This window comes from Equus quagga, chromosome 2 (assembly GCF_021613505.1).
Source record: "Equus quagga isolate Etosha38 chromosome 2, UCLA_HA_Equagga_1.0, whole genome shotgun sequence".
NCBI lineage: Eukaryota > Metazoa > Chordata > Mammalia > Perissodactyla > Equidae > Equus > Equus quagga.
Window position 1 is genome coordinate 124,142,531 of NC_060268.1, and position 15,623 is coordinate 124,158,153.

Here is a 15,623-nt window from a genome sequence, read left to right on the forward strand (position 1 = left end):
TGTTTGATGAAAACATTAATTTACGTATCCAAGAAGTTCAGAGAATGCCAGATAGGGTAAACATACAGAGATCTACAATATACACATCATAGTGAACTGTTGAAAGACAAAGAGAAAATCATGAATTCAAAAGGAGAAAAACAGCTCATCATTTACAGGGGAGCACTGATATGGTTAACAGCTGATTTTTCATCTGAAATAATGAAATCTAGAAGCCAATCGTATAATATATTCAAAGTTATGAATGAAAAGATTATCAACCAAAAACAAAGGCAAAATAAAGACATTGCCAAATAAACAAATATTGAAAGAATTTGTTGCTAGCAAACCTGTCTTGCAAGAAATACTAAAGGAAGTTCTTTCAGCTTGAAAGATTATGACACCAATTGCTAACTTGAATCTACAAGAAGAAATGAAGAACATTAGAAATGGTTGAATGTAACAATATAAAAGATTTTAGAAATATATTTTTTCTCATTTTATTCTTAAATTATTTGAAAGACATGATTGTACACAGCATTAATTATATTATTGGATTTATAACATATATAGATTTAGTTTATATGATAGTAGTAGCATGAAGGGGAAATGATAGAATGGAACTATAGTGCAGTGAAGTTTCTACATTTTACCAGAATTGTTAATATCAATGTGAAATAGATAGTGATTAGTTAAGATGCATATTATAATCCCTAAAGCAACCACTAAGAAAATTGTGTGTATACATATACATACACACAAATATATATGTGTCTATATGTATATAAACATATATATATATACGCATCTTCATGTACACATATATACACATATACATAAACAAAGGAATTAAATGAGATATCACAAATATTTAACATAAAAGAAGACATTTAAAGGGGGAACAGAGAAACAAAAAAGACAGAAGATATATAGAAAACAAATAGCAAAATGGCAAACATAAATGTTAATTTCAACAATAACATTATATGTGAGTAGTCTAAACATTCCCAATGAAAGGACAGAGATTATGAGACTGGATTAAAAAAATCTAGACTCAGTGATATGCTCTCTAAAGCAGATATACCTTAGATTCAGACACACATAAGTTGAACTAAAAGGATGGAAAAGGGGGTTGGCCCTGTGGCATAGTGCTTAAGTCCAGCACACTCCACGTCAGTGGCCTGGGTCAATGAGTTTGGATCCTGGGCATGGACCTACATCACTTGTCAAACTGTGTTGTGGCAGTGACCCACATACAAAATAGAGGAAGATTGGCAACAGATGTTAGCTCAGAGAAAATCTTCTTCACCAAAAAAAGGAGAAAAAAAGGATGGAAAAAATAAACTATGCAAATAGAAAAACAGAGCTGAGTGGCTATCTTATATCAGACAAAACAGACTTCAAGACAAGAAATATTACTAAGATTTAGCGTGACATGTTATAATGATTAAAGTGTCAATTAATCAGGAATATAGAGTTTATAAATTATTATAAATAATATTTATATAAATTATAATGCATACACACCTAACAACAGAATCTCATAATGCATGAAGCAAAATCCAACAGAACTGAAAGGAGAAATAGATAATTTGACAGTAACACTTAGAAATTTCAATATTCTACTCTCAGTAGTTGGTAGAACAACTATGCAGAAAATCTTTGTTAAACATAAACTTATCACACACCCCGGTAAATCATACTTAGGAACCTACCCAGGAGAATTGAAAACTTGCATTCACACAAAGACGTGTATGTGAATGTTTATAGCAGCATTATTCATAATAGCCAAAAACTCACAACAGTCCAAATGTCCACAACTGGTGACTCAGTAAACAAAATGTGGTGTATCTATACAAGGAAATACTATTTAGTAGTGAAAAGGAATGAGTTACAAATAATGTGATATGCCAAATCATTGAATTTTGGATACACTTTCAATGAGTGAATTATATGGAATTTGAATTATACAGTCATGTGCCACATAATGACGTTTCAGTCAATGACAGACTACATATATGATGGTGGTCCCATAAGATTAGTACCACATGGCCTAGATGTGTAGTGGGGTATACTGTCTAGGTGTGTGTAAGTACACTCTGTGATGTTCATACAGTGACAAAATCACCTTATGACACATCTCTCAGAACGTATCCCTATTGTTAAGTGAAGCCTGACTGTATCTCAATAAAGCTGTTTTAAAAAAGGAATGAACTACTGATACATGCTATAACGTGGATGAACCTAAAAAACATGCTAAGTGAAAGAAGGTGGACACAAATAACTACATATTGTACATATTGTTCATATAAGTGTATATGAAACGTTCTTGTTTCCTACAGATGTTAAAATTTGAGAAAGTTTGTATCTTAAAATCTATGAAATACAGTAATTATGGTAAAGGTGGTAGAATTGCGAGTGATATTTGGTATTTACAATTTTTTCTTCAGTATTGTTAGACTCTCTTTTTAGCAGTTTTATTGAGCATAACCAACATATAATAAACTGCATACAGTGTACAATTTAAAACTTTTGACATAGGTTATATCTGTGAAACTGTCACCATAATCAAGATAATGAAAACATCCATTGGCCCCAAAGTTTTCTCGTGTCCCCTGTTATCCTTCTATCCCACCTCTGTCCACTCCTCACCTTTGTTTTTTTTCTTTTTGGTCTGGCTGATTTCACTCAGCATAAATTATATTTAGATTCATCTATGTTGTTTAATTAAAAATTGTTATAAGAATCTTTTCCAGTCATTTATCTATAGTTTGAATTTTCCCATACAAAGTTTTTACTTTGAACTTTAAACTTGTGTTAGTCTCCCAGTTATAATTGATGGGCCAAGTAGTAATTAGACAGGTAATATTTCTTGTACAGAAATAAATTCTACCACTTAAAGTTAATTTGGAACTATGTGTCAGAAATTAAAAGCTTTCTGGTAACAAGTTCTGAGACACCAAAATCAAGCCAGGTTGAAAGGTCTCCTCTTAATAATTTAAGTAAATAGTGCAGGCAGCTAATTTTCTGTGATGGTTTCATCTGTTATTTTTTTGTTTCTTTTCAGACCAAGTGTTTATTTAGCTTGTTCCGGGATACTGGCCATCATTTGATTCAGAATAATAAAGTAGGAGGTGTTAATTCCCCATTGTCCAAACCAGTTATTTCTAAGAACCTGAAAGAAGATAAAACAGTCAAAGAAAAGGACATAGAAGGAAAGCCTAAGCCTGGGGATGTGGTAGGTTTTTGAGAAGGTGATGATTTTGCTGGTTTTGCTACATTCCAGAAGCTTGCACTGATTTCTCCTTTGGTGAATTGCCTCAAGTTCATTTGCATTTTGATGCAACATAATGATCATTGTTCGTGCCCTTGTGAAGACCATGTAAGAATTCAGTTTTTGAGGTGTGCTCATTTTCTTTCAGCAAGCACCTAGTATAAAATCTCAGAGCTCAGATACTCCTTTGGAAGTTGAACCCTCTCTATGCCACAATCCAGAAGGACAGGTAACTATGCAAAAAGAATTGAAAATTAAGTTTAAATTCATCAGTCCTTTACTGAGCAAGATAGTATGGTATAGTTGAAAATTCTTAGGAAAATGCTCATTATCTGAGTTACCATTCCACACTTGCCATGACTAGTTTATGACCTTGGGTAAATTTCTTTGTCTCGTTGAGACTCTCTAAAATGAGTGGGTACCAGATTAACTTTAAGGTTCTTTCCAGGATTAAAGATTTATGTCTTTTATTAATTCTACCTTATTAAACACTAGGAGGGATGCAAAGATGCATTATCTGCAGCATTTATTCATCTGCCCTCCAGACACTCAATAGTCTGGGTGTAAAACAGACTGGCACACAGCTAACTGTGATACAGAATGTTGATGAGTGCTATAGGAGAGGTACAAATAAAAGTGCTGTGGGGCTCAAAGGAGACAGATTAATAGCTACTAGGATGGGGCAGTCTCAGGAGGCTTCATGAAAGAGGGCATCTGAGCTGAGTAGTGAAAGATGAAGAGAACTCTGCCAGATGAAGATGGAAAGAGGCCAGGGAACAGCTTGAGTCAAGGCACAGAGAAGGTAGCAAAACTCGGGGTGCATCAATTAGTTCAGTGCATGGTACAGAGAAATGAAAAGAAAAGAAGAGGTTCTAAAGAAAAGAAAGGAGAGGTTCTAAAAGGAGTTGAGAAAGAAGAGAGAGGCTGAGTCCGGTTGTAGAAAGACTTTGCAAGCCTTGTTAAAAAGCTTGGGCGTCATTCTATAGGTGATGAGGGACTCATAATAAAATGACTCATAATAAAAGTTTTTAAGTCGAGGAGAAACCATGCCTCGTGTGTGCTTCAGGGTAGAACTCTTGCAAAGATGTGAAAAAGATTTCTGGGGTAGGGGCTTCAGATGTCAGTTTATAGGTTTTTCTTATAGTACAGATGAGTGTTGATGACAGTTTGATTTAGGGAAGGGCTTGTCATAAAGTCAGAAACCTGCAGAGGCAAAGCGTAGAATTGGGAAGTTTTGGGAGTGGTGAGGAAGAAAATTAAAGATAACTCAAGTTTCAAGCCTCACTTTCTGGAAGGATGGCAAAATCATTAAGAGAAAAGCCAAAAGAGAGGTTGATACAGAGGAAAAAAGTTCAATTTTGGACACATATTTAGGATGCTGGCAAAAATCTGGGTAGAAATGACCTTCAGTTTGCAGTTGGTAGATGGTGGTAGGAAGCTGTGAGTGGGAACATCAGAAGGTTGTGAGAATATTTCTGCAGGACTCATGAAAGGTTCGGTGGGAGAAAGAATGGCATTCACTTAAAACAGTCCAAGAAAAGTATTAAACAAGTTAAACAGCGCTTCAGCTGTGGTACAAGTTTCGAAGAATAAAATCCCTTTTCTGAAAAAGATAACCACTGTTGCTATTTTTCTTTCCAGTTGTTTTACTATGTAAAAAATGTTTTAATAGTTGAGATCACACTATATATGTAGTTGTATATGCAGTTTTCTCACTTATTAATGTTGTGAGCATTATCTTATGTTGCTAAAATTTTTTAATAAATATGTTCTTCTGGAAAGAAGAAATTAGAGAAAAATGTCTTTACAGCAATATGTAGAAGCAGGAACATACATTGTATTGGAGATTCAGTTGGACAAAGCTTTGGTCCCAAAGCGAATGCCTGAGGAGCTAGCCAGAAGGTATGTAGCAATGGTTCTCATACTTGTTTTGCAAAAACAATTTAGATATTAATAGAAGGAAGTCATTTTGTCCCCATAAATGTAATTTCCCCTGGGCTAAGCAGCAGACAGTTTTCCATTTTTTTCCAGATGAAGTTTCTTTTGTTAATTGTTGTTTTCTTATTACAAAGGCAGTTTGTGCCCATTACAAAAAATTTGAGAAAATTGAGATCAGCAAGAAAGCACATAAAAACGCTCAGATTTATGGGGCCAGCCCTGTGGCATAGTGGTTAAGTTTAGCATGCTCTGCGTTAGCAGCCCGGGTTCCTGGATTCGGATCCCAGGCACAGATCTAAACCACTGATTGTCCATGCTGTAGTGGACATGCTTTATATGTGGGGGACATGCTTCCTGCACATATAAGGTGGAGGAAGATTGGCACAGATGTTGGCTCAGGGCTAATCTTCCTCAGCAAAACAAAACAAAACAAAACAAAAACACTCAGATTTCTACTCATCCGGTGATAACCACTTTTACCACCTTAGTATTTATCCTTCTGTAATGTTGTAATGCCTCTATATTACACACACACACCACATTATGTCTAAATATATGTAATTTTTAAAAAACTTTTTTTATATTGTACCATAGTGCTTTGATTGTGTTTCTGGGAAGTTGTCCACTTCATCTAGCTTATCCAATTTGTTGATGTACAATTGTTTATGGTATTCTCTTACTATCCTTTTTGTCTCTGTAAAATGGGGAGTAATGTCCCCACTTTCCTTTCTGATTTTAGTAATTTGAGTCTTCGTTCTTTTTTTCTTGGTCCATCTACCTAAAGATGTATCAATTTTGTTGATCTTTTCAAAGAACCAGCTTTTTGGTTTTGTTGATTTTCTCTTCTCTGTTTTATTTATATTTAATCTAATCTTTATTGTATCCTTACTTCTTCTAGTTTTTGGTTTAGTTTGTTCTCCTTTTCTAGTTCCTTACAATGTACAGTTAGGTTATTGATTTGAGAGCTTTCTCTTTTTTAATCTATGTGTTTAGAGCTATAAATTTCCCTCTGAGCCCTTCTTTCATTGCATCCCATAAGTTTTGGTATGTTGTGTTTTTGTTTTTATTCATCTCCAGGTATTTTCTAATCTCCCTTCTGATATCTTCTTTGATATTTAGGTTATTTAAAACTGTGTTGCTTAATTTCCACATATTCGTGAATCTTCCAGTTTTCCAATTTCCTTCAATTATTGATTTCTAGTTTAATTCCATTGTGATTAGAAAAGATACAGTCATGTACCACATAAGATGTTTTGGTCAATGACAGAGTGTATATACAATGGTGGTCCCATAAGATTATAATGGAGCTGGAAAATTTCTATTGCTTAGTGACATTGTAGCCATTGTAATATTGTAGCCCAATGCATTACTCACGTGTTTGTGGTGATCTGGTGTAAACAAACCTACTACTCTACCAGTCGTATAAAAGTATAATATTTACAATTATGTACAGTACATAATACTTGATAATGATCAGCAACTATGTTATTGGTTTATGTATTTACTATATTATACTTTTAATTGTAATTTTAGAGTACAGTTTTGCTACTTATAAAAAAATGTTTACTGTAAAACAGTATACCATGTTATGCTGGCAGCAGCCTCATACATCTCATGTTTACTGTGTCTCTTGATTGTGTCATTTTTCTCTTATGCTTGGTTTAATTTGATGTCGTTTTGTTCATCATGGCCCCCAAGAATACAAAATCCACTGCTAATGTTGCCAGTAAGGGGCTACATTGAGTGATTGACCCGGAAATGAAATGAAAAGTGATTAAGGACTACGAAGGTGGAAAATCAGTGATGATTATTGGTCATCAGTCAGGCATGTCCCATTCCACCACAGTTACAATCTTGAAGAACAAGAACAAAGTGATGGAAGCTGTTAAAGGATCTGCTTCATCAAAGGCAACAAGATTAATAAAACTTTGAGAAGGGCCTTGATCAGGCATGTAGAAACTTCCAATGACCTGGATTGAAGACCTGTCACAGAAGTGTATCCATTTCAGCACCACGATGATCACAGCCAAAGCAAAATGTTTATTTGTGATGTTGAAAGAAAAGGCTGGCCCTGACTATGGTGTTGAATTTACTGCTAGCTCTGGGTGGCTTAAACAATGCAAGAATCGTTATTCATTACATAATGTGAAAGTGATTGGTGAGTCTGCAAGTACTGTTGTAAAGGCAGGTGAAGAATTTTTGGAAACTCTAGATAAGCTGATTGTGGAAGAAAATTACCTGCCAGAGCAAGTATTCAACATAGATGAAACCTCCTTGTTCTGGAAACTGATGCCTGAAAGGGCTTTCATCTGTAAGGAGGCCAAGTAAATGCTAGGTTTCAAGGCTTTTAAGGACAGGATAATAGTCTTCCTTTGGGGTAATGTTGCAGGCTACAAATTGAAATCCTTTGTGATCTGGCACAGTGAGAGCCCCAGGTCTGTCAAGCATATCAATAAGCACACACTACCAGTGTACTACAGGAACAATAAGAAGTCATGGATGACCCAGTTCCTCTTCCAAGATGCCCTCCTGAATTGCTGTGCCAGCGAAATGGAGAAGTATTGTTTGGAGAATAACATCCCGTTCGAGATTTTTCTTATTGTTGATAATGGTCCTGGACATCCTCCTTTTATTGGTGATCTTCATCCCTACATCAAAGCAGTGCTTCTTCCTTCAAACACCACATCTTTAATCCAACCAATGGATCCAGAAGTTATAGCAGCTTTTAAGGCCCAACTACTTGAGGATTACCTTTTCCCAGGCTATTGCTGCAACTGAGAAAGACACTGAGAAGACACTGATGCAATTCTGGAAGGATTCTAACATCTGTGACTGCGTCAGGAACCTTGCTTGGGTTTTGGGTGATGTCACCAAGGAGTGTATGAGCAGCATCTGGACAAGACACTCAAGAGGTTCATCCATGGCTTCTAAGGATTTGCCAAGGATGAGGAGGTTGCGCAACTCAACAAGGCTGTGGTTGAGATGGCAGACAACTTTACACTGGGTGTGGATGAGGATGACATTGAGGAGCTCCTAGAAGTAGTTCATGAGGAATTGACTAATGAGGAGTTCTTAAACTAAAATAGAAGCACATAGCTGAAGAAGAGGCAAGAGAAAAGGAAACTTCAGGAGAAGAAAAAGAAGAACCCCTAAGAAAATTCACACTGAAGGGCTTAGCAGAAGCTTTTGCAGACCTCAACAAGCTCCTTAAAAAGTTTGAAAACATTGTCCCCAACACCAAAAGGTTTTCATTAATAGAGAAGAATGTTCATGGTGCATTATCTGCTTACAAGCAAATCTATGATAAAAAAAAAAGAAAGAAAGAAACCAAGCAAACCACCATGGACATATTTCTGAAAAGAGTGACACTCCTCAAGAAGAGCCTCAGGCAGGTCTTTCAGGAGATATTCCAGAAGAAGTCATTGTTATCATAGGAGATGACAGCTCCAAGCATATTATTGCTACTGAAGACCTTCTGGTGGGACAAGATGTGGAGGTGGAAGACAGTGATAGCTATGATCCTGACCCTGTGTAGGCCTAGGCTAATGTGTGTGTTAGTGTCTTAATTTTTAACAAAAATTTTAAAAAGTGAAAAAAAAATTAATAGAAAAAAGCTTACAGAATAAGGATATAAAGAAACAATATTTTTGTACAGCTGTTGGTGTTTTAAGTTAAATGTTATTACAAAAGTCAAAAACTTAAAAAAAATTAAAAGTTTATAAAGTGGAAAAGTTACAGTAAGCTAGGTTTAATTTATTATGGAAGAAAGAAACTTTTAAAATAAATTTAGTGTAGCCTAAGTGTACAGTGTTTATAAAGTCTGCAGTAGTGTACAGTAATGTCCTAGGCCTTCACAGTCACTCATTACTAACTCACTGACTCACCCAGAGCAACTTCCAGTCCTGCAGGCTCCATTCCTGTGAAGTGTCCTATACAGATGTACCATTTTTTATCTTTGACCATGTTTTTACTTTACCTTTTGTGTTTATATATGTTTAGATACACACATATTTATAATTGTGTTACAGGTGCCTACAGTATTCAGTACAGTAACATGCTGTACAGGTTTGTAGCCTAGGAGCAATAGGCTATACCATATAGCCTGGGTGTGTTGTAGGCTATACCATCTAGGTTTGTGTAAGTACACTCTGATGTTCGCACAATGACAAAATTGCCTAACAATACATTTCTCAGATTGTATCCCCATTGTTAAGTGACACATGACTACTTTGTATGACTTCAGTTTTTAAAACTTTATTGACTTTTTTTGTGACCTAATATATGGTTGTCCTGCAGAATGTTTCATGTGCATTTGAGAAGAATGTGTATTCTGTGGTTGTTGGGTAGAGTGTTCTGTATATGTCTGTTAGGTCTAATTGGTTTATACTTTGTGTAAGTCCTCTGTTTCTTTATTGATCTTCTCTCTGGTTGACCTATCCATTATTGAAAGTGGGGTATCGAAGTCTCTATTCTTGAAGAACTGTCTTGTTCTCCCTTCAAATGTCTCAATTTTTGCCTCATATATTTTGGGATTCTGTTGTTACGTACGTATTTATTTGTGATTGTTATGTTTTATTGCTGTCTGGAAACTTTTTTCTATAAATAATGTTCTTCTTTGTCTCTTATAATCCTTTTTGATTTAAAGTCTATTTTGTCTGACAGTAATATAGCCTCCTCAGCTCTATTTTGGTTACTAGTTACATGGAATATCTTTTTCTATCCTCCTAGTTTCAACCTCTTTGTGTCCATATATCTAAAGGGAATATCTTGTTGACAGCAGTTAGATGAATGCTGTACTTTTTTTTTTAAATCTGATCTGCCAAGCTTTGCCTTTTAATAGGAAAGTTTAACCCATCTACATTTAATGTGATTACTAATGAAGGATTTACTTCTACCACATATCTATTTGTTATCTACATGACCTATATGTTTTCTGTTCTTGAATTACTTCATTATTACCTTTTTTATATTTGATTTTTTTTTACAATATACCACTTAGATTCCCTTCTTCTTTCCTTCTCTTTATATTTTTTTAGTTATTTTTTTAGTGGTTACCTTGGGGATTACAATTAACAGCTTAAACCTATAACAATCTGGTTTTAATACTATCAGCTAGATTTAATACTATATACCCTGCTCCTCTATGTCTCCATTCCTCCCTCTTTATATTATTATTGTCACAGGTTATATTTTTATACATTGTGTTCCTATTAACAAAGATTTATAATTTTTTTTTGCATTTTCCTTCTAAAAACAGAGATAAGGAGGAGTTACAAATCAAAAGTACAATAATACTGGCTTTCATATTTACTTTTGCCAGTGTTCTTTATTCTTCATTTACCTTCCAGTTGCTGACAAGTGTCCTTTCATTTCAGCTTGAAGGGCTCCCTTTAGCATTTCTTATGGGGTAGATCTCAGTAACAGACTGTCTTAGCTTTTGTATATCTGGGATTGTCTTAATTTCTCCTTCATTCTTGAAAGATAGTTTGCCAGATACAGAATTCGTGGTTGGCATTTTTTTTCTTTCAGAACTTTAAAGATGTTACCCCAGTGCCTTCTGACCTCCATGGTTTCTGATAGGAAATTATCTGTTAATCTTATTGACATTATTGAAATTATCTGTTAATCTTATGTGACAAGTCACTCCTCTCACTGCTTTTGAGATTTTCTTTTGCCTTTGGCTTCTGACAATTTGATTCTAATGTGTTTTATGTAGATCTCTCTGAGGTTATCTTGCTTGGAGTTTGTCAAGCTTCTCGTTATGTGTACTCCTCATCAAATTTGAGGAGGTTTTGGCCATTATTTATTCAAAATTCTTTCTGTCCCTTTCCCTGTCTCTTCTGTTGGAATTCCCATAATGTGTATGTTGGTTATGCGTATGTGTATGTTGATGGCATCCTGCAGATTTTAGCCTCTGTTCACTTTTTTTCATTTTTTTTTCCTTTCTGTTCCTCAGACTGGATAATTTCAGTTGTCCTATCTTCGGGTTTTCTGGTTGTTCCTTCTGTTGATCAATCTTGAACCCTCTAGTGACTTTTTCATTTCAGTTATTGTACTTTTCAACTCCAGACTTTCTATTTATAATTTTTATAATTCTTGTTTCTTTACTGATATTCTCATTTTGTTAATACATCATTTTCCTGGTTTCTCTTAGTACTTTGTGGTTTCCTTTAGCTCTTTGAGCATGTTTAAATTGGTTTATTTAACATCTTTTTGTTGCACGTCCAATGTCTGGGCTTCTTCAGGGACGGTTTCTGTCAGTTTATTTTTTATTTTGAAAGAGCCATACTTTTATGTTTTTTTGTACATGTTATTTTTTTTGTTTAAAACTGACCATTTGGGTACTATAATGTGGGAACTTTGGAAATCAGATTTTCCTGATCCCCGGGGTTGGCTGTTCTTGATTGTTGAAGTTGTAGCTTGTGCTCAGCCAGTGTTTTGACTGAGACTTTGTTGAATGCTAGTATCTTAACGTAAACAAACTAGTAAACAAAATCTCTTTTTCTGTCTTTGCAGATGGCTCTGTGCCATGCCATTCTTTTAACACTTAACCAGGCTGTTTATAATTCTGCCTTAGCTTTCACTTTCTGCTTGCACTGAGACTATAGATCAGTCAGTGTTGAAAGCTTAGGGTCTTCTCAGGTCTTTTCTGAGCATATATCCTGTCTTGGGCATGTATGTGGCTTTCTAAATTTCCCAGTGTATGCAAGTAGTTTTGAATACCCTAATCTTCCAAAAAAACTCTCTGGCTTTTCCCCCTAGGCCTTAAGTGGTTGTTGTGTGTTTTAACCATAATCTTTTGTCCCACAGAGCTATGGGTTTTTGATAACCTTAAAATGTTTTTGAGTAGTGCCCACCCACTGCTTTTCTACACTGAATGGGTTTTAAGTTAGGAGAAATAGAATCAAATGCCTTATGTCAGTCCTTCAGGTAGTCCAAGATAGGTTAGAACAAACATGGTAACTTGCAAATAAGGTCTCCTTTGCTCTTCCAGAATCAGGGACTGGTGTGCCACACTCGAGATGTGGGCTGCCATCTTCAAGACTGCCACTGAGTTGGGGATGGGGGCAGTGGGGCAAGGGCAAGTAAAAATACTGCTAAGCTTTCCTGCTATTTTTTAATTGTGTTTTTCTTGATTTGGTATTCACTTGGTTGCTGTAAACCTTTACCTGTCTTCCAGAGTTCTGACAAAGTTGGTTCTGACAGTTTCTGGTTGGTTTTTCAATGTTTCTGTGGAGGGATAGGAGTATGGAGTTCTCTACTCTGCCATTTTGCTGATGTCTAGACCTCACCTCTTGATGTGACTTGCACCATGCTCAATGAAGGATGAAAGGAAATAAAAGCTTCCATGTTGAAGACTATTTATTACAGATATTTTTAAGGCTTTTGATAAATATCCCCAAATTGCCTTCCAAAAGGTTTGCAGTTCCACAAGCAATATATGAGACTGCTGTTTCTTCATACATTCACCAACACAATAGTTTTTTATTTTTGCTATTTTGACAGGAAAAGAAAGTTTCTAATTTTAACTTTAATCCACATTACAAATGTTTTAGTGAGATTAAACATTTTTTTTCACATATTCATTAGTCATTTGGAAGTCTCCTTTTGAGAATTACCTGCTTGTAGTGGCACATTCATCTTTTATACCAGAGAGTTCTTAAACTTTTTAAAACTTTTCAGTTAGTCCCTTTCCAGAAATAACCTGAGACTATTTACCATAAATGATATATATAAAATAAGGTTGATAATCTAGAAATAGAAAGTTAAGAACTCAAGCCATGGAAACAAAAAGGAAGAAACTGTTAAATAGAGCTGGCAGGAATAATCATCAAATCTGAGTTGTCTAACAAAAAGGGAATCCCTGTAAGTTATGCAATTCTAATCATAGAGGAGGATGCACACTAGACCCAAGAGAGAACAGATTTTTTTTCTTGGCATTAAATTCTAAAACAAATTTCTCTTTTGAGCTCTCACATAGGGAATACTGAGTGACAGAATAATAGCATTGTTAATGAAAGTTTTATAGGAAATGCAGAAGCAATTTTTTATTGAAGTATAATTTACATATAACATATTAGTTTCAGGTGTACAACATAATGATTTGATATTCATATGCATTGTAAAATTATCACCATAATAAGTCTAATTAACATAGTTACCATACATTGTTACAAAAATTTTGTTTTTCGTGTGATAAGAACTTTTAAGATCTATACCTTAGCAACTTTCAAGTATATAGTACAGTATTATTATCTATAGTCACCATGCTGTATATTGTATCCTCATGACTTATTTATTTTATAACTGAAAGTTTGTACCATTTGACACTCTTCACCCATTTTACCCACTCCACACCCATACGTCTAGCAACCACCGATCTGTTCTCCATCACTGAGCTCTTTTTTTAATCATTGTTTTTATCTCTGACTTTTTATCAATTTAGCTTGACTATATATAGTACTTTTTAAATTATGCTATATCAACTTTTAAATATTCTTAGACTTTTTTAGTGAGAAATAGTTATTAGCTGTAAGTTTTTTCTTTGGCTGTAAGGAGGTAGAAGGCAGATTTCTCCTCCAATATATAGTGTAAATATGAAGATATAAATATATATAGTGACAATATATAGTGCAAAGGCCGATTAGAATGACTAGTTAGTGATAGAAAATAGGACCCAATATTCATAAGAGATTATTTGCCTTTGGTCTCTGGCTGAGGCATGTGTATACCAAACTGCTGAATCTATGTCAATGTATAATAATATATATAAATTTAATTCATTCTTAAACATGAAAAGAAGCGCAATTACTTTCATAATAAAAGAAATGCAAATTAAAACTACTCTGAAATACCTTGTTTTTTTTTAATTGCAGAAGATCAAAAAGGCTTGATAACTCATTATGTTGTTGATAAGAATATTTAGAAACAGGTCCTTTCATACGAGCTAGTGAGAGCATAAATTGGTGGTACAACTCCTGTGGAGGGCAATTTGGTAGTAGCTATTAAAATACAAATGCATGCATCTTTGAACCTAGTAATTCACTTCCAATAACTTGTCTCTGGGTAATATTCTCAGCAAGGCTGTTAATGACCACCACATTGTTAAATCCAATGGTCTGCTCTCAGGGTCATCGTGACCTGTCATCAGCATTTAACTACTCAATCCTTCTTGAAGCACTTTCTTTACCTGGCTTTCAGGACACTATACTCTCCTGGTTTTTTTCCTCTCTCTCTGGCCTTCTTTATCTTTCCATCCTCTAAACAGTGGAGTCCCTCAGAGCTCAGTCCCTGGACTTCTTTTCAATCTACACTCACTCCCTTGGTTTCCATCCAGTCTCGTGGCTCTAAATACCATCTATATGCTGATCGCTCCCAAATTTATATATCAAGCCTGGACCTGTCTCCTGAACTCTGGATTTGTATATCTAATTTTCATAAACTTTCTGCTCAGGGCCATAGTAATCTCTCACCTGGTGTCCCTGCATCTACTATTCCACCCTTCAGTTTATTATTTTTTTCTAAAATAACAGCTTTATTGAGATATAATTCACATACCATTCAGTTCACCCGTTTAAAGTATACAATCCAATGGCTTTTAGTATACTCACAGAGTTGCACAGCCATCACCACAGTCAGCTTTGTAACATTTTTGTTACCCCTAATAGAAACATGTACGTTAGCAGTCACTTTACACTTCCTCCCAACCCTTATGCCAATCCCCCAGCCCTAGGCAAGGGCTTATCTACTTTTTGTCTGTATAGATTGGCCAACTCTGGACATTTCATATAAATGGAATCATAAAAATATGTGGTCTTTGTGACTGGCTTCTTTCATTTAAGATAATGTTGTCAAGGTTCATCCATACTGTAGCATGTATCAGTACTTCATTTCTTTATTGTTGAATAATATTTCATCACATGGATATACCATATTTTGTTTTCCTATTCTTCAGTTGATGAATATTTGGGCAGTTTATTCTTAATACAGCATTCTATAATGGTTGTATTGAAATGGAAGTCAACTCATGTAACTCCTCTGCTCAGAAACTACCAGTGACTCCCCATCATACTCTGAGTAAAAGTCAAAGTCCTTACAAGGACTTTGTCCTTATATATTCTGCATGTACTTTGCTCTCACTTTTTCAGTCCAGCCAAACTGGCCTCCCTGCTGTTCTGCACACATGCCAGGCACACTCTTGCAGCAAGGCCTTTATGCTTGCTGTTCCTTTTGCCTGTTATTTCCTTATCCCAGATATCTACATGACTTGCTTCCTCACCTCCCTCAGGTCTTTACTCAAATGTTATCATCTCAGGGAGGCTTTCCTTGGTGAAATATGCTCTCCCAGTCCACCACCTCCAGCCCCCAGCATAGTCTATCTGCCTTCCTGTATTATTTTTCTCCATGGTATATATCACTAACATATTTATCT

At 35.3% G+C, this 15,623-nt stretch overlaps 1 protein-coding gene across 8 annotated transcripts in view; it reads left to right on the plus strand.

Annotated features, from left to right (window-relative positions):
- CFAP70 (cilia and flagella associated protein 70) overlaps positions 1-15,623 on the plus strand; it is a 139,512-nt gene that overhangs the window by 58,622 nt on the left and 65,267 nt on the right. For all 8 annotated transcript variants that reach the window (XM_046655209.1, XM_046655213.1, XM_046655207.1 and 5 more), the window contains 3 exons: positions 3,047-3,217; positions 3,402-3,482; positions 5,064-5,155. In XM_046655209.1, coding sequence (XP_046511165.1) covers positions 3,047-3,217; positions 3,402-3,482; positions 5,064-5,155 — 344 coding nt within the window. The remainder of the gene's footprint in view (positions 1-3,046; positions 3,218-3,401; positions 3,483-5,063; positions 5,156-15,623) is intronic.